This window comes from Microtus oregoni, unplaced genomic scaffold (genome assembly GCF_018167655.1).
Source record: "Microtus oregoni isolate MIOR12 unplaced genomic scaffold, Mior012 000043F_ref0000047, whole genome shotgun sequence".
In the NCBI taxonomy this organism is placed as follows: Eukaryota; Metazoa; Chordata; class Mammalia; order Rodentia; family Cricetidae; genus Microtus; species Microtus oregoni.
The window spans coordinates 328554-347669 of record NW_024543210.1 but is presented as its reverse complement, the minus strand read 5'-3'; the positions used below and the strand labels follow the sequence as shown (position 1 = coordinate 347669).

General features: G+C 55.1%; 1 protein-coding gene across 1 annotated transcript in view; it reads right to left on the bottom strand.

Annotated features, from left to right (window-relative positions):
* Positions 1-6030, bottom strand: part of Ahnak2 (AHNAK nucleoprotein 2) — a 43819-nt gene extending 37789 nt beyond the window's left edge. The window contains exons 1-2 of the mRNA XM_041633091.1: positions 6016-6030; positions 5845-5878 (exon numbers count right to left, since the gene is read on the bottom strand). Coding sequence (XP_041489025.1) covers positions 5845-5878; positions 6016-6030 — 49 coding nt within the window. The remainder of the gene's footprint in view (positions 1-5844; positions 5879-6015) is intronic.
* Positions 6031-19116: the final 13086 nt, after the last annotated feature.

Below are 19116 nucleotides of genomic sequence, written 5' to 3'. Positions count from 1 at the left end.
GTGGCCCAACACACGGACGGGCACAGAAAGACCACTAACAACCAGCTTATCAGCAACAAGAAATAAAAGTCAGCCCTAGACCTGGTGAGACCTGGTGAGACTCAGCCAGTAAAGATGCCTGGCAACCAAACCCCAGGACCCATGAGACAAACAGAGAGAACTGACCTCCATATAAGCACCATGGCATGGGGACCTGTGTAGACACACACACACACACACACAGACACACACACACACACAGACACACACACACAGACACACACACACAGACACACACACACACACACAGAGTCTAGGCAACACAGCAAGACAATGACTCAAAGTAAAAAAAAAAATTGTATTTTTGTTTTTCAAGACAGGGTTTCTCTGTAGCTTTGGAGCCTGTCCTGGAACTAGCTCTTGTAGACCAGGCTGACCTCGAACCCATAGAGATCCGCCTGCCTCTGCCTCCCAAGTGCTGGGATTAAAGGCATGTGCCATCACCATATGACTCAAAGTAAAAATTAAAGCGAAGTCAGGGTGTGGGGAGCTGGTTTTTTAATCCCCACATTCCAGAGGTAGATGCAGATGGATCTCTGTGAATTCAAGGGCAGCCTGGTCTACATAGTGGAGCCCGGAGTGAGCGTGTAAGGAACAGGTGAGGCCCGGAATCAGTGTGTAAGGAACAGGTGAGGCCCGGAGTGAGCGTGTGAGGAACAGGTGAAACCCAGAGTGAGCGTGTAAGGAACAGGTGAAGCCCAGAGTGAGCGTGTAAGGAACAGGTGAAATCTGGAGTGAGCACGTGAGGAACAGATGAAACCTAGAGTGAGCGTGTAAGGAACAGGTGAAGCCCAAAGTGAGTGTGTAAGGAACAGGTGAAGCCCAAAGTGAGTGTGTAAGGAACAGGTGAAGCCCGGAGTGAGCATGTGTCACTGACAAAGACCAATGCCTCAGACCCGTGGAAACTGGCAAGGCCCTCCTCTAGTCTGTGTGCAAACACTGACAGAGGGCACAGAAAGCCCCACTGCAGCATCCTCCTCCCAGATGACTGCGGCTGAAACGGTGCCCTGTGGAGACTTAGCAGACGAGCTAAGCCTTCCTCGTGCTGAACGTAATAAATGCACTGAGGGTTCAGGCCGTGTAGCTGCTGCTCCACCGTCAGAGTGAGCGTGGCCTACTCAGCCCCACTGGAAAATGGTCTGCCGGCAACACCAAGGCCACTGCTGTCCACCCGCTGGCCCTGCAGCTTCTGAGCCAGGCACAAGCTAGTCACCAGCGTGTCATCATCCTAGTGGCAACTGTGCTCATCTCTACCCTACAAGATTATTATTTTTATTTTTCATTTTTATTTTTTTAAAGATTTATTTATTATGTATGCAGTGTTCTGCCTACATGTATCCCTACAGGCCAGAAGAGGGCACCAGATCTCATTACAAACGGTTATGAGCCACCATGTGGGTGCAGGGAATTGAACTCAGGACCTCTGGAAGAGCAGACTGTGCTCTTAACGTCTGAGCCATCTCTTCCGCCCCAGTTTTGTTTGGTTTTGACATAAGGTTTTTTCCAGGCTGTCCTGAAACTCACAGAGATCCACCTGCCTCTGCGTCCTGAGTGCTAGGATTTAAGGTGTGTGCCACCACACACCCAGCACCCTACAAAATTTTTAAATGATATAAATCAAGGCACTGTCTCTGTGCCAGATATAGTGTTTATTAGTCAGAAGCTAGAAAGGCAGTGTGAGTGGTCTCTTCTTGTCCCCTGCTTGCCTCTGTAAATAAAGTTTTATTGGGACACAGAAGAAACAAACAAAATTTCCCCACACAAAACTCCAGCCTATAGCCCTGATTTCTGCTAAATATCCATAGGAAGAACAGCCCTGATGGACAGGGACTGTGGCCAGGCCTGGGCTCCAGGGCTACCTCCACAAGGTGAGCAATGCTGAGGATAAAGCCCCACCCCTGCTTCAGGCTTGTCTTGAGGGGTGGAGTCCCTGTTACTCAGAGGTTGTCTCCCTAGGTAGTGGACCTGTGCACTGACCTAGATGACGTTCCCACAGGGACAAGGAGTTCCAGGCCTAGCAGGATTCTGGCTGTAGCTACTTTGCTCTGGCCAACCTGGATTTCCCTAGCATGCAGGGGTCACCCGCCAGTCCTGACACACCTGTCCCCAGCCGCACCCTGGAGCTACGCCTTTCAGTCCTTGCTGCTCTCCCTTCTTCTCCTGCCTTTTCTGCTGTCCCTCTGCAGAGCAGCTCTGAAAGGGCTGGGATGGAGCTTCCTGGGGTTGGTCCTCCCAAGAGAAGTGGGAGGGTCAAAGTTGGCCTGCCAGGTCCCACCTGTCCTTCCTGCTACTCCGTGGGCGAAACCATGGACTCTGACCTCCAGGACATCAGGAAAGCAACCTTCTCCATTTATAAGACTGACCTTAGGCAAAATAATAGCCAAGGAACCCAATATCCCTGGAGCCCCCATGTGCACGTCCCATAATCCGGTGGTAGAAGGGGCATGTGCCAACCATCTGCCTCCATCACCATCCCCCAGTCTCTGTCCATGCACCCATCACTGCTCGGAGAACCCATATTGACTTACGGGGTCAGGGGATATGGAAACGGGGTGGCTATAGGAGGAACACCGGGTCAACCACCCTTCCTGGAAACAGGGCAAGTGTAGACAAACCTATGTCTTCCTGTTTCCCTGCCTGAGGCTGGAACTTTGGCCAGGACCCAGGCCCAACCAAGCAGTGAGCTACCCTGAGAAACTGTATTCCAAATCTGTTTCAGGGGAGTCTCGTGGATGTCGAAAGCCTATGAAGAAAGGTGTTGACACCCGGGACGTGGGCAGCAAGAAGCGGACTGGGCTTCGGGTCCCTTCTCCGGCTTAACAAGTTTCAGTACAGCCAATCCCACCCACACACCCCCTCTTCCTTGTAAGGATAGGGAGCAATGGCTGAGAAGAGGCATGCACTCTGCCACTAGGCTGCACTCCAGGGGTTAGCAGGATCCCCTACCCAGCACTGCACAAAGAGGAGAACAGCAGGTCTCCTGACTACAGGATGGTGCCTACTCCTAGCAGCTGTGGGAGCAAGGCGAGCCTCAGGGCCGTCTCATCCACCCAAACATGACTCCCAGGGCCCAGGGAACAGGGAAGCACCCTAACTGCCTGCCCACGTACGTCTCTCAAAGGCAGCTCTGTAAGCAGCCCAGCCTTGAACACTGCCACTTAAATAATAACACGGTTGTTGACAGTCACCAAAGCGCCGTTTTATAGAGGAGGAAATGGGGACACACCTGAGCCAAGCCTAGCAGGTCTGGCCACTGTCACCTGATATTTCCCCCAATTCCCTACCCCCCAGCACCCCAAGCCCTTCACACAGCTCTAAAAACTGCTGCTAACATCCCACTCCTATATGTACAAACCTGAACTCAGGAAGGGACCCCAGGACGCTACAGAAGCCACTGGCTCACCACGGCACAAGGACACAGTTGGGGCACCACGGGGCAACCCTGGTTTGGAGAAGATGGAGTTCTAGGAACTGAAATATTTTAGGGTAAGGCTGTGCAGGTCAGCCTGGGGGACAGACGGGAGGCAAGCAGGGGCTGCATAGAGGGGCATACTGCCCCCACGATCCATGGTCACCTTCATCCCAGTAGGGCAATGGAGGCAGGGTGGGGCATTCACTTAAACAAAACTAGAGTTTGCATTCAGACTGCTTTGACTTTCATGTGGGGCCTGGTGTGGCAGCCATGTTTTCATGTCACCAGGGTAGCGGGATCCTTAGGAAACTGGCCGAGAGAACGCAGCTCTGCAGTCGCCTGTGGGTTTGTGTGTATGGGTGCACCGGTGCACATGTGTCTGGTCAGGGCTGCCCCTCTGAGCACCCAGGGACAGCCTGACATAAAGCACTGGCAGTGGAGGCCCAGGGCAGCCCACGCTATGAAAGCTACTGTCTTCAGACTGGGATCCTGGTGCCCTCACTGGCTCACACCGGCCAGATCCACCCCGCCTCGCATGTATTCGGGCCTCACCCCATCTTGGAACTCCATAAAGCAAGTGCTAAGCTGGGCTGACTGTCATGAGACCTTCAGACCTTGTGAAGCAACACCCCAGGCGGTGGTGGGCCTGCCCACTCCAACCCCCAATGCTCTGTAGATGAGGCTGAGGACTAGGGAACAATGCCAGCTCGGAAGGGTTGAACCACACCGTCCAGGGCCAGAGCTCTTCCCCACATAGGCCAGCTACGCCCTGGGGGATGCTCTCATTTTTCTCTCCCAAAATAAGCTCAGCCTCTCCACCTGACTCAACTCATTGCTTCCTCCTGTGTCAGGCCCTCTCCAATGCTGGACTTTTCACTGCTCACACACACAAACTCCTCCTGAGGCAAACTCACAGGCAGTGGGTTGGGTCTTGGTCCTGTTGTTGTCTCTGCATCCCAAGCACTTGGAGCTTAGTATACAGTAGGCACAAAATAAATGCTAGCACAAGAAATGGCTGAGGAAGGGAAGAGAATGAGCTGGTCAAAACTCCTGGCAGTGCTAAGTGTGGTGATGCGGCCATTAGTCCCAGCACTCGAGAGGCAGAGACAAGAAGACAGGAAGCTCCAGGCCAGCCAGAGCAGCAGGTGAGCTCAGGCCAGCTCCTGTGTCTGGAGAACCCGAGACATAGAAAAGTATACTGACCCATCAAACCAAAAGATTCAGAAGCCAGCAGGAATGGCCACACCTTCAACCATCCATGAATAGACCGACCACCCTGATCCTTTGAGTAGAAGGGCCAAACCCTGGACCCCATGAGCAGTCCACTGCTCCGGTCCCACCTCAGGTAACCCCAGTGAACAAGTCAGGTCTTGTCTGAGCTACCTTCAAAACCATCCCAGGCCTCTGTACACCAAACAAGGTCAGTTGCCACCATCTGAGGACTTCTCCCTAGGCCACAAGGCCCAACCTTGAGATTCTGTGTCTACTAAAATACCTTTGGCACCAATGTCCCTCACAACCTGGGCTCTCTCCAAGCAAAAACCACTATTCACACCAGGCAGGGCAGGGACATGGGCAGCTGGGAGTTCTGTGGCACCCCACAGCTGGGATGAAAACCGGGGGAGGGGGGGGGGAGGAGTTGGGGGGGCAGCTGGGAGTTCTGCGGCACCCCACAGCTGGGATGAAAACCGGGGGGGGGGGAGGAATTGGGGGGGCAGCTGGGAGTTCTGTGGCACCCCACAGCTGGGATGAAAACCGGGGGGGGGGAGTTGGGGGGGCAGTTGGGAGTTCTGCGGCACCCCACAGCCTGGGATACCAACTGGGGGACAGCTGGAAGCTCTGTGACACCCCACAGCCTGGGATGAAATCCGGGAGGGGCAGCTGGGAGTTCCGTGGCACCCCACAGCCTGGGATGCAAACCGGGGGGGGGCAGTGGGGAGTTCTGCAGCACCCCACAGCCTGGGATGAAAACCGGGGGGGTGCAGCTAGGAGTTCTGCAGCACCCCACAGCCTGGGATGCAAACCGGGGGGCGGGGGCAGCTGGGAGTTCTGCAGCACCCCACAGCTGGGATGCAAACCGGGGGGCGGGGGCAGCTGGGAGTTCTATGGCACCCCACAGCCTGAGATGTCAACGGGGGGGGGCAGCTGGGAGTTCTGCAGCACCCCACAGCTGGGATGCAAACCCGAGGCACCGCTCCAGAGCCTGCTTGGTTCCAGGCATCTGGGGTCCAAACAGCTCCTTGCTAGCATTTTCCCAACCCAGCCTGGCTGGCCCTGGCACAGTTAGCTGGAGCCACAAAGAACTGATACCTCTATCCTTCAACAAGGAAGACGCCCAGCCCAGCGCCGTCCCTCCAGCCTCCCTTGCTGGCTGACCATTCGGCCCCTCTAACCTGCAGAGTGGTGAGAGGGGCAGGTGTTGCAGGGCTGAGCCCAGAAGGGGACGGGGTGCAGAAGGGGTGCAGCCACTTCTCCGAAGAGGACTTCTTCCCAAACTTGTCTAGAAGAAATCCTGGACTGGCTGCCTCCCACCAGTTCCTCCCCTCCACAGCCCCTCCCCTCACTGTCCCTCCTCCCATGTCTCCCATGGCTCAGTGCCCTGCCAATCCCCCCCCCCTTCCCCGACACACACACACAGACACATACACACCCTACCAGAGGGAGTGGGCGGTTCCCCTCACAGGCTCAGTCTCTGGGAGCCAAGGACCCCACCCCAGCTCCCCACCCCCACCAGCCCAGGCAGCTGACCTGGAGAGGAAACGCCTGCCATCTGACTCACAACCACTAGCCCAGCCAGCTACTGACTGTGTGAGCAGTCGCCTGCTGTGTGGATATTCAGATATGAAGCAGGTTCTCCCATTCCCAGGCCTTGGGCCTCGGTTTCCCTGTGGTGTCTCGGGGTTCAAAAAAGGGAAAGGGGCTGGATGTGGTGGTTCATGCCAGCACTTAGAAGATAGAGAAGGCAGATCTATGTGAGTTCGAGACCAGTCGAGTATACGTGACAAGTTCCAGAACAGTCAGAGTTACAGAGTGAGACCCTGTCTTTAAAAAAAGAAAAGAAGGAGAAAGGAAGTCTGAAAAGGCTAGCTTGACCCCCAACACACCCAACATAACACTTTCTAGTCGTTTGGCAAATGGCATCTTCTGAACTAGAGAAGAGGGGTACTCTATAGCTGTGGCTGCACCTCAAAACTGGCATTCGTACTTTACTCCCTTGGTTTTCAGAGGCTGGGGAACCTGCCCCCTTGGGCTTCAGACCTCCAGTCACCCACTGCCCAGAGCTGTTCCCTCTCACATGCCTTCTGCCATCTCCACCCTCAGCTCATTGCTTCCAACCCCTCCTTGTTCTAGGTAACCAGCAGGCCTGGGCAGGAGCCACAGATGTACTAGCATGGTTCTGCAGGGCCCCCAGAGTTGGCTGTGGGCACCTGAACCTAAGGGCAGGCTGTAGCAGGCTCACACAGCTAACGGGTCCAGCCCAGGGTTCCAGGACAGGAAAGGGTCAATGTGGGCAGTCCTGCCAAACATCGGCCCAGAAATGAGAGCCACTGGGAGCAGAAGAACCAGGCCCTGTACTGGGATACAGAAGCCAAGAGCAGACTGAGGTGGAGACCACCTCAGAGTGCTCCAAGGAAGGGAGAGGGCAGAGGTCACTGGTGAGCAAATAGGCAAAGAGGCCCCAGAGTGATCCCCAGTCCTGGGAGGGGAAGAACTGGCAGGCTTCCCCCTACCTGGCCCTAAAAACCTAACGGTGAGAGTGGAAAACATCTGCTTACAGAGCACAAGGAAGCTGGCGAGGTCTGCTCCCCACCTCCGGCTCCAGGGCCCCACTCCCAGGCAGCTCTCACCTGGGAACTCTATTTACTGCCCAACACCAGACCAAACTGTCAACTCTAGGTGGGGTGAGGCTGCCTGAGTCAGCGAGGAGCTGCAAGCTGGGGCAGTGTAGCTAGCCTGAGGTGGGAAGGGTGCTGGCAATAAACAGGTCTTGCTGCCACCATGCATTCTCCTGAGCCTGGCAAGCAATCCAGTCAGACCCCTCTGCCCCCAGGCCACTGCACAATGCCTTCTGACTCCTCCTGCTCCTTCTGTCCCTTGCCCTGCTCGCCTGGGGGCTCTGAGATCAACAAGGCAATAGCCTTAGCCAGAGTCCCATCTCGCTGTAGCCAGAGGGATGGTCCCTGCCAGGGGACCTGCTGTTGGGTGGCTGGGTCATCTTCCCAAACTGAGTGGGTCGTGATCCCCCAGCACAGGCCCTGCCACAGAAGGGCACACTGCCATCTCCACCCCCATGCTCTTAGCTGAGGTGCACGGCTGCACCAATAGCTCCTGAGGTGACAGGGATTTGGTCAGGTGACAGTAGGATCACTATGATTCTAAAGGACCTCACGAGCTGCCCCTGGCCCAAATCCAACCTATAGGGGCTCACTTGACTCCGCAGGCTTTGCCTACCTCAAATCCCAAGGATGCACACACACACACCCTGCTCCAGAGGCCAGGAGTGAGTCGGTGGAAGGCAGTGAGCATCTGCTGAGTCACGAATCACAGACCCTAAGACCTACGTGTCTGGAAGTGTCAAGTGATGCCCACTGCACAGGCACGTCTAGCTTGAAGCTGCCAGGACCCCAGCCCAGCTCTTTGATGCCATGGGAACTTGGCAGTAACAAGATGGGGTGGGGCCGGGGGCAGCTGATAGTGACTCAGCTGAGGGCATTCCCAGGGGATGTGTCACGGCACAGCCTGGGTGCTGCTGCCACCCTCCCACCCTCTAGCAAGGCCTGCCAAGGAAGGAGCCACCCAATAGAAGGCTGGCCCCAAGCATCTGTGGCAGGCTGTTCTTCTTCCTCCCACAGAGGGTCCAGCTCTCAGGACACAAGGACCACTAGGACATCAAAGAAGACATGGGAGAGGGACAAGGCAACTCGAGCTCAACGCTTGCAGGCTGGTTCCTGCTCTGATCTCAGTTCAAGGTAACAGGGGCCATGACTCGGCTGAACTTGCAAAACCCAGTGCTGGGTAGTTCCCAAGGGGCAGGTGACAAGCCTGTGGACAAGGAGACCCAGGTCCGGTTGAGGGCCCGGGCTGTTTGTGCCCTCACTGCCAGCACTACCTCCAAGCAGGAAAGAGACTTGAGATCCCTTCCTGGCCTGCCTCACAACACCCAACAACTCTGCCCACCACTCCTTCCTCATCATTGGGATGCAAGGACCAAAGGTACAGCCAGGACCCTGGTGAGGCACCTCAATGCTATCTTCTGTCCTCACCCATACAGACCGGGGCCAGGTGTGTACTGCAGCATGCTGGGCAGGGAGGAGCTCAGCAGGAGTGGCTGGGAGGGTTTCTGCCATGTGTGGGGCGTGGGGAGTGGGGAGAATAGCCTCCCACCCCAGGCCTCCTGGGCCCAGATCCAATTTTCCGTCTGAGAAAGTGCTTCTGACTATTAAATATTTATCCCAGCAAGGCAGGCCTTGGCTCCCTTGGCCCATGACTTCCAAAAAAAGAAAAACAAAGGGAAACCCGGGAGGCAGAGGGGGAACAGGAAGAGGAGAAAGGGCCCCTGGAGAAATACCCTTCTCAGGGCAACAGCTTCCCTTAGAGTGGGGTCCAGGATTGGTAGCTCAGTGTCTCCACCAAACTAAGCCTGCCTGAGCTCATAGATACACCCTCCCCTCTGTCCAACTCCATTTCCCCTGGCCCTGGCCCCTGCCCAAGAACTACCCAGATCCAGCCTGGTGAACATGGTTACTGTTGCTGTGGCCTCCCTCCTCATGGACCCCAGTGACTCCTCTGTGTGCCCAGGCCACTTCCCACTTGCTAGACAAGCAACGGATGAATCTCTGCTCTCCCTCCTAAGTCTGGGGCGTAGTGGTACTAGCGCTCAGGCACAGATGGAGCGGCGGACAGGCAGAGATGAGTAGGTATCTCTCACCCTTGACTCCATCCCTCAGTGGGCAGAGGATAAAGCCAGCGAGAGCTTGACTCTTTGTTCCCAGGTGACAGTGATGCCCAGGTAGATAAGAAGAGTTCCACTCTTACTGCCAGGGCTCAAGCCTCTCTTCCCTAGCCAAGCTGGGCCAAGCTGCACCTGAAACACAAACATCTTCAGCAAAGGGTGTGGAGGGGGTCACAGATAGCTAGAGTAGAATGTTTCCATTGGGGCAGCAACTAGTGTGCCCAGGACAGAAGAGCCTGTCTGAACAGAGAGAATAAAGGCATTGCTGCAGGCCCAGCCAAGTGGAGATGGGCACAGCTGCCTGGCACAGGAGATTGGGAGGCTAGGGGACCTGCCAGCTTGATCCTCCTGCCTACTCTCAAGCCCAAACTACCCCTTTCTTGGCTGACAATAAAAGGCAGATACAGCCTAGGGTTTGGAGAGAGCAGGATGAAACACTGTCCTGTCCTCTAAGCCATCCAAAGCAAGAGCCTTGCCGGGTGGTGGCGGCACATGCCTTTAATCCAGAACTCAGGAGGCAGAGGCAGGCAAATCGCTGAGTTCCAGGTCAGCCCGGTCTACAGAGCAAGTTCCAGGACAACAAGGGGTAAGCAGAGAAACCCTGTCTCAAAAATAAATAAATAGAGGGGGGAAAGAAAAGAAAAAAGAGCCCTGGGTGTTGTTAGCAATTGATACAGCCCCAACAGTGGCTTTTAGACGAGGTCGGGTGCATGCAGGGTGGTATGGCCGTAGACAACAGTGTCTTTTAATCCCACCCATTCAGGTAGGGAAGTGATTCAGGGAAACCCCCACTACTTAGGAACCATCAGAGCCCAGTGTCTTTTGTGCCCTGCCTGGGAGAGCAGGACAGCTAGTACCTTTCAGAATCACCCACCTCTTCCCTCAGCTGGGGCCCAGAGAGTTCCACCATGACACAGGGCTCAGCATCCCTGCTTCAGTATAGATTCCTACCAGTATGAACACCCTGTCCAGGCGACCCTCGCTGAGGCACAGCTCGCTCTCATCATGGCAGCCCAGGCACTCCTGGGCACAGATGTCAGGTCTGGACCTACACCCTGACCCCAAGGCTGGCTACCTGAACAGCTGCTCTGGCCCTATTCTCTGGGGGAAGAAGCTAGCCCAACCACGGTCCCCAACACCAAAGAAAGAACATTCAGATGCCTCTCATGATGTCACTGCACCCGGGGACTCCCCAGATCCAGCTATAGTTTCTTGAAGCATGCTGGGAGTTAGTGCCTAGGCCATCCTGGAAAACATGACTCCCAGCCACTCCAACTCTCTGGGAAGAAACCCACATACATACCCTGAGGGGTATGACATCCAGCACCTATGGGGGTAAACTCCTGAGTCAGTCAGGAAACTTGTGTAAGGTCCATCTCACAGTGGGTGAAGGTGTTTGAGCATTCCTGCCTTGGGCATATCCCTATACAGCTCCACCCCTCCCCACCCTCGCCCAACCTTGTGTAGGTGCATTCCCAGCACATCCACCAGGGGGCAGCCTCTGCGCTTGGAACAATGGTGGCTCTGCCCTGGGAGATTGCCAGCGTTGGGCACCAGGGCTTTAAGAGACCAGGTATGACTGGCATAGGAAGGCAACTCTGCCTTGTGGGGAGTGAGCTGCAGCTGGTAAAGACCTAAACCCAATCCTCAGGGAGTGAGTGTCCTTATGAGGCCCTGGGCCCTATGTGCCACTGCTCTCACTCCCTAAGAGCAAGTGGACACGGGAGAGACTGCTCCAGACAAGCTAGGGAACCATCAGTTAAAGGAGGGAAGAAACACCTTTTTTTGTGGGAGAGTCACACCAGTGGAAGGTGGAGAGTGGAATGTTAAGAAAGGTGGTCCCTCAGCCTGAACCTAAGAAACTGGAGACAGAGCAGCCTTATGCCTTGGGCCTCTTCTCTCTGGGGAGGCCAATCCGCAGTGATATTTTCCAGGACCAGTAATGAGAAAAGAGGTGGTGGGTGGTCATCATTCTCCCAACTGCGAACTGGCTAGTCAGGGCCCTTGGGTTCCCATCAGTGTGTGAGAGTCCCAGCAGAAGAACCCTAGGAGAGCAAAAGCCAGTTCCCAAAGAGTCCCAGCTCCAGTCCAGCCTCAACCCACACCAGATAAATAGGCCACAGGAAGGGCGATGGTAGCTCCACTCTGGGTGGAGAAGTAGCCAGGCAGGGCCACCCCTCTGCATTGCCCTTGGCATCATGAATGGCTTCATCAGTATAATTGTCATCAACTTGTTTTCCCCAAAGAGAGGGGCTCAGCCTGCACCAATGCAGCTCCTCTGTCCCAGTTCCCTGGCCAGCTGCTGGCCAGGTGCCCTGGGTGTGGCCAGGCTGCTGCATAACTGACCCAGAGTCCGGGTCAGTGTCTTGCTGCCCCACCCCGCCCTCCAAGACACCGGAGGTCGGCCCAGGCCAGGCCAAGGACCATCACATAAAAGCACTAGGTACCCACTCTGCAGCAGAAGCTCACAAGGAGCACTGACCACGGGGGGTGGGGACGTCATCCCCTTGATCGGAGCTACAGGACTCTATTCCTGCTCTTAGGAAGGAAGTCCCAGACCTCAAATCCAGCCTTGCCCCAGTTACACCTAGTTGGTCACCCCCATACATAGTAGCCGCACGGTGGATCCAGCACAGCGCACAGCCTGGTAGACCCAATCTAAGTCCTGGTCTAGCCAGGATGCCCCCCCCCCCAAAAAAAAGCAGGTCAGAGGCTAGATCTAGCATAAGATCTCCTAGCCTAAAACTGACGGCTGTTCACCCTGGGCCTGTTCCATCCAGTATGAAGCACACATGCCTCTATAGCCGCCTTACTGGGCAAAGCAATGTCCCAGGGAGGACCACGATGAAAAGGTGAGAGGGACAGCGAGCGAGTCCGGAGTGCAAGGAACCACACAGAGTAATGGAAACCTGAGAACCAAAGTGAGCAGCAGAGAAGGGGAAAGGAGTGAAAAGCACGAATCAGGCACAAGTACGCGCGAAAAGCAGAAACCCACAGAGCCAGCGAAGGACCGAAAGCACAGGAGACCAGCCCATTAGCCCCATCCATCTCTCCTGCCCTTCCTCCCGCGCGTGCAGCCTGTCCCGCACTGCGCGACCCCGTTAAGCCTCGGCGCGCCCGCAGAGCCCACCCGCCCGAGGGAAGCGGGCTGCAGGCGGGAGTGAGGCGCACCACTGCCGGGGGCTCCGGGCCAGGTGGGCAGCACCACGTGGAAGCAGTCGCACATCTTGGCGGCTGGTGGTGCGGGCCGGCGGCGGCCCTGCGAGTCTAGTCACGGTCGGGAGATGATGCGCCTGGAGAAGGGCGGCGCCCACAGCCCCGTTGCCTTGTGCTGCTGGGGGCAGCCGGACTGTGACTGCGGCTGAGGCTTGGGGTACCTCTAGACCTTGGCTACGGCCCCGCCCTGGTCCGCCCAGCCTGCGCTGACCACTCTTCAGGGTCGATGTGGGCGGTGCCGGCGGCCTCATTCAGCCCATTGGTTGCCGGAAGCTGAGGCTCCGCCCCACAAAGGACCCAGCCCTTCGGACCCAGGCCCCTGTGGTCTGCCCTACCCATGACTGACCTCACCCCCACCCTCTTCCAGATCGCGTTTCTGAGGCAGAGATTTGAGAAGTTCCTGCGGGGGCCACCAGATCCCTACACCCGAGATCTTCCTTACCTCCAGCTTGGAAAAGTGACGGCGTAGCACAGGAGTCCTGTGAAATGACTACTTGAGATCTGAGCTTCTCAGAAGATGGGGTTCAGGGGCAAGAGAAGAGAGAGGGGCAAGCAGATGACAGGCTAGAAGCCACTAGCTTGGATAGGGTACCCTGCGCAGATCCCCTGTGGGCCGTCCAGGAGGACAGGATCAGAACAGGAGTTTTTATGCAGCCCCAAGTCAGGATTTGTTCTTTCAGTGGTTTTTGTAAAGAGCCTGGCAGCTAGGACCTGGGTATGACAAGACTCTACTGACTTGTGCCCTCCGACCCTGAGCTGTACGACAGCGAATGTGCAGGTGAAGGCCTCTGTGGGATAGTACTGGACGACTAGGGAGGGTTCCTTAAAAGTTTCTGGCAGCCTAGGAGCAAAACAGTGCAGGAACTATTCCTGTCAATGGAGAGATAATATGGGTTCTCAGGGTGGGCAAGAGAGCAGGAGCTGAAAGTGGCCTGCTGGGACTGGGCTTAGGAAGACTGCCAAAGGCTCCAGGAGGAAACTTGGGGGGAGGGCATTCTGTAAATCAAGAGCAGCTGGACAGGGGCAGTGAGGTTGGATGGGATATTCTGGGTGTTAGCAAAGGGTAAGGCCTTGACAGGAGAGGGCAGGATCCCCCTGGGCTCTACCTGGGTACCATGCAGAGGGAACACATCTGGGGAAGTTCTGTTTCCGGCAGAGTTGGCTAACCCCAGCCTGGTGCAGGTCAGAGGGAGAAAACAATCCCTGACAATACACTGATCATGCTAGGTGGACAGAAAGGGGGTATGTACACCCTGTTTTCTCAGGTAAGAAGATGGGGTGGGAGCCAAGGGAGGCTAAGCCACAGCAGAAGAGCCACGCAGACACAGGGACAAAATCACGCACACACATCACAGGCCACCACGGGTGTGTCCCCAGGTGTCAGACATGCACACACGTGCAGAACACACACCTGCATATACAGAGAAGTGTACAGGACATAGATGCATGTGCACAGGTGCACACAGTCATAGGTGCAAGCGGGAACTTGGCACCGAAGTGGGGCCAGGTGAGCCAGTGAGCAGCAGGATGACTCACTCTCGGCAGTTCCCGTTAGCTGGGCTGCAGTGCTGGGCAACCTGCCAGCAACACACAGGTCAGACAGCCACCAGTCACTGCTGGGAAGCAGCCTGCGCAGCCTTCTCCTCCAACTGAATAGGCTTGCCCTGCCTTGGTGGGGCACAAGTCTCACCCTCTCCCTGGGAAATGCCCTGGATAAAGAACACTACCTTGTCTCTGGGTATGTGGGACTCTGTGATCTGGGGTACATCTCTGTCTGCTGGGTAGGCTGGAAGGTCTCAGCCTGCCAATCCAGTGTATTTGAATCTGGCTTCAGGATCTGAGAGCAAGGGCCTGAGAACAAGGTACAGTTTTGTATACCCGAAGACTTTTGGGTGCACACAGACCTAGCTGTGCCCTTTGTCTCTGGGCAATGTTCAAGCAAATGGTCTCAGATTGTCTAGCGTGATCCACCTAGGACCGTGTGGCACCCAGCAGCTTTTTAGGAAAATGATGTTATCCAGGCTACCCAAGTGCAAACAGGACAGGTGTAACACAAATTCTAATTGTTCCTAATAAAAACCCGGAGTCAGATATAGGGATTAATGCTGAAAGATCAGAGAAGCAGAATAGCCAGCCACTAGAGAGTTCTTATCTCTACCAATGCTCAGATCAAAGGGGTACTCCTATCTCTACAAAACCTGTGTCTGTCTCTATGAATCCTCAGACTGCATCTGAGCTGCTGGCTCCTCCTGCCTTGTATTCTTTTCTCCATCCAGCCATATCACTCCCATCTCCACCTCCCTAGTGCTGGGATTAAAGGCATGTGATCCCAAGTGCTGGAATCACCTTTGTGTAAGCTCTGTTTCTCTTTTAGACAGATTCAAGTTCATGGAGCTCAGGGTGGTCTTGAACTCACAGAGATCCATCTGCCTCTGTCTTCCAAGTGCTGGGATTAAAGGTGTGCACCATCACTGCCTGGCCCCTATGGCTAACTAGTGGCTCAGCCCTGCACTCTGATCTTCAGGCAAGCTTTATTTGTTAGATTACAAGCAAAATATCACTACAGACAGGCCTACGGCTGTCATGTTAAGGGCATGGTACTAGGTAAGGGGTACCTAGGTGTGCCAACACTCTCCCATTTGCCATTGGAGCTGCAGCATGACTGATGTGGGAGGGTCATCTGTCTATGTGTTACTTTCATTGGTTAATAAAGAAACTGCCTTGGCCTTTTGATAGGACAGCAGCTTAGATAGGCGGAGTAGACCAAACAGAATGCTGGGAGAAAGAGAGCAGAGTCAGGCAAACGCCATGATTCTCCGACCCAAGATGGACGTAGGTTAGGATCTTTCCCGGTAAGCCACCACCTCGTGGTGCTACATAGATTATTAGAAATGGGTTAATCAAAATATGAGAATTAGCCAATAAGAGGCTAGAACTAATGGGCGAGGCAGTGTTTAAATGAATACAGTTTCCGTGTAATTATTTCAGGTGTAAGCTAGCCAGGTGGGACGGAACAAGGGGCCTGCACTTTTCTCAGGTGGCAAAAAGCAGCCCACCACTCCTTTTACAACACATGACTGTCAAGGCAAGGTGAGGGCCCAACATGGGAGTCCAGCTGCCATCTCCTGGAAGATTCCCCCTTAGGTTGGAGGCCAGATTAGACACTCTGAGGGAAAGACCCCTTGAGATACCTGCCTAGAGAGCTTTTCCACCCCAGGGAAGAGCCACAGACAGAAAAGCAATACCATCCACCCACACCAACATACACGCCACAAACCACCTTGGATTTGTCCCAGTACACACAGACACACACATACTCCTGTGCATACACTCAGATTTGTGTGCACAGATATGTACAACAGAATACAGGCGCCACCTGCTCGGTCCTGAGTAGAGTTCTTGGGGCCTCAAAGGCTGTGGCACACTCACTGTGCCTTTGGAAGACCCTGCTACAGAAGCCAGGCTGCACCTATGTGGGTGGACCAGCCACAAGCCAGGCTATTCTCCCCAGGGCCCAGATAGACCCTTCCATCACTACCAGTATTCTGAAGCCTAACCCTAGGCCTGGGATCACAGCGAACAGGAGCAGGGGAGAAGAGTGTATGAGGTAGGGGAGCTGCTATGCTTCATGGACTGTCCCTTCCCCCAGGCTGAAACCTGGCCATCTTCTGCTGCAGAGCAATGCACTGCCAGGAGTTCCAGTCACCACGCTCCAGTTCCAGCCTCCTCCCCACGTCCTCCCCTGGGGACAGATGCTCTGCTGGGGAAGGCTCCTACAACAAGGTCCAGCTCAGGAATTGAGAGCCCCTCTCCAGCACGTGGAGAGATGACCCGACCCACAACCACATCCAGCACACACACAAAGGATGCTAACCATCAACTCAGGGGTGTTGTGCAGTGGCTCCTGGAGTCTGGAGGAACAGAAAGGATCGGACCTGAAATGGTCATGGCTATGTCCCTCTCTGCCCCTCCCCACCTGCCTGACCCAATGCTCCACTGCCTCTCCAGGAAGGCTGGCCATAATGCCCAGATCATCAATGATTGATGTATCCTGCAGCAGCCGCAGCAACATGGCAAAAATAGTTTTGCTATCATCATGGCCCAGCCCCGCCCCAGCCCACAGGCATGCAGAAGGTGGTGGCATCTGTGACCGCTCTCCCCACAGCCACCCCACTCATCTCAGTCCTTTGTGTAATTCTTTCTTCAGACAATGGAGAAAGTTCCAAGCCTGCAGGTGGGAGCCCCTTGTCCACAACCCTCTATTTTCCTGACCACAGGCTCTACTTCATCTTCTTCAATGCTGAGGACTTATCAGGTCTGGGCATGGACCCCAGGTACTCCCAACCCCTGCATCCATGCAGCTCAGCACACAGTTGGGATTAGGAAGTAGGGAGACGGTGGGGCATATTGGGGTGTTCTGCTGCCCCTATTGCAGTGAACCAGGCGAGCTGACCTGGGACTTGGGGAGCTCTGGACTACACAAACCACAGGCACAGAAGCAGGGATGTGACGCTCCCACCTCACTGGAAGACACCAGTGATTTCTGTGACAATCTACTCAACCCCTCCTTACTGTAGGTGACCATAGGGGCTGGCTGTAAGCTCTGGGCAAAGCAGCACTAACTACCCCAGGCAGAGGTGGGGGCTAGAGGAGGAAGGAGTGGGAGAACGAGGGATTCTTAGGGCTCTTTCCCATGGCTCACTGGTCCTGCCCTTCCTCTCTCTCTCTGCCCATTCTCTCGCACCTTAACTTTAGGGACCCCCTACCCTCCAGCCCAATCTGCCCAAAACTAACCAAGTAGAGCTTCTGCCTCCCTTGTCCACCTACCTGGATGGTCTGACCTCCTTCAGCCTGTACTATGCCCCTTCCTCAAGGCAGCACGTCTTTAGTGGGGTCCCTGGGGTCCCCTAGGTCTGTTGGTTCACTGTGTTTGCTGCAGAAATACCACTAATGGCTGGGCTTAAATGACACACACTTGTTTGCCTATCCTGGACATTTTCAGGGCTGTTTCTTTGAGGGGGGCCTTGAACAGCTGCACTCCCAATGTCCAACAACGTGTGCTTTCACACGCCGACCTCTCTCCAGGCCCTCTTGATTCCTCCCTCCTGCTAGCTAGTCTCGCCATTTAACCGAGGCTAGTCTCGAATTCACTATGTAGCTTAGGCTAGCTTCTAACCTTTGATCCTCTTCTCTCAGCTTTCCCAGAGCTGATGGGACAGCGTACCTGAACCGGGACTATCTACACATCTCCAGATCCTCATTTAATCTCATTCTGCACACCCATCCATTTTAGATTTCATATCCGTGGCTTCTTAAGGTTAGAATGTGGACATCTTTGGGGGGCATCATCCAGCTGACTCAGTGGTCACACAGGTCACCCCAACCTGGACCTGTGACCCAAGAACTAGAACCTTGTGTCTTCTGAAGTCGTTCCTCCTACCTGACAAAGCTGGGACCTAGATAGACTTGGGAGGTGCTGGGGCAGGAGGATTGCCCCAGCTCCACTCCTTTTTCCAGTCTCCCTGTCCCACTTTGAGCCCAGACCCCAGGCTTCTTATCTCCTTCCAGCTCCCTGGACCTCAAGGACAGCAAGGGCAGCGGGTGAGGGGAACTGGAGCAGTACCAACGGACAGAGGACCTGCTGGGTCACAATGCGGTGAAGAGAAGCCAGCGTCTGCACACACAGACACTGTCTGACTGACACCAGCCTACCGGGCCACTCTGAGAGTTGGAAGGGCTAGTTCAGAGCTCTCCGCCTGCAGGGCTTAGAGAATAGTGCCAGGCTGGTCTGCCCAAGGGAATGGGGAAGGCTGTGGTCCAAGATGCAGAGAATGATCTCATCTTGTCACTTTTAAATCAAATTTTCCAATAGTTCTTCTGAGGAGGCTGGGGATGAAGGACTGAGTAATCCACACAAGGGCAGGGCCCAGGGAAGTCCAGGGGAAGGGGAAATCTGGGTATGGAGGAGGGGACCAGAGTTGGGTTTAGATGCAGGCCTGACCCACCTGCTCCACAGGGAAGGTTGGTAATGGCTGCTAGTCCAGGATTACTAGGGTAGAGATGTGACATGCTGCAGGCCGACTTCATGAACCTCAGAATGGGGACAGATGGGAAAGGGCCAGGGATTTCTGTAGCTGGGAGAAAGGAGCAAAGTTAGTTCATCAGGGCCCTTACCCACACAGTTGGATGCAGGAGGCTGTGAGATTGTCCATGACCAGGACTGGCCCTGCTCTGCCTTAGGACTGGCTGGTGACCGGGCTCAGAATATGAGCACATGAAGGAAGACAGTGGCTCTCCTGCTCTGCAGGCAGCAGACCCTCATCTTCATTCAAGCGAGAGTGGTCTGAGATTGGTCAAATCAGCGAGACAGACTTTTTTCATTGTACCCATGTGGCCACCAGTCTGGAGAAACCATTCAATAGGAGAGCAGGAACCAGGGCCAGGAAGGGTGGGAGGGTGTAGGCCAGCACCATGACAGTGGCTTTACTCCCTGGTC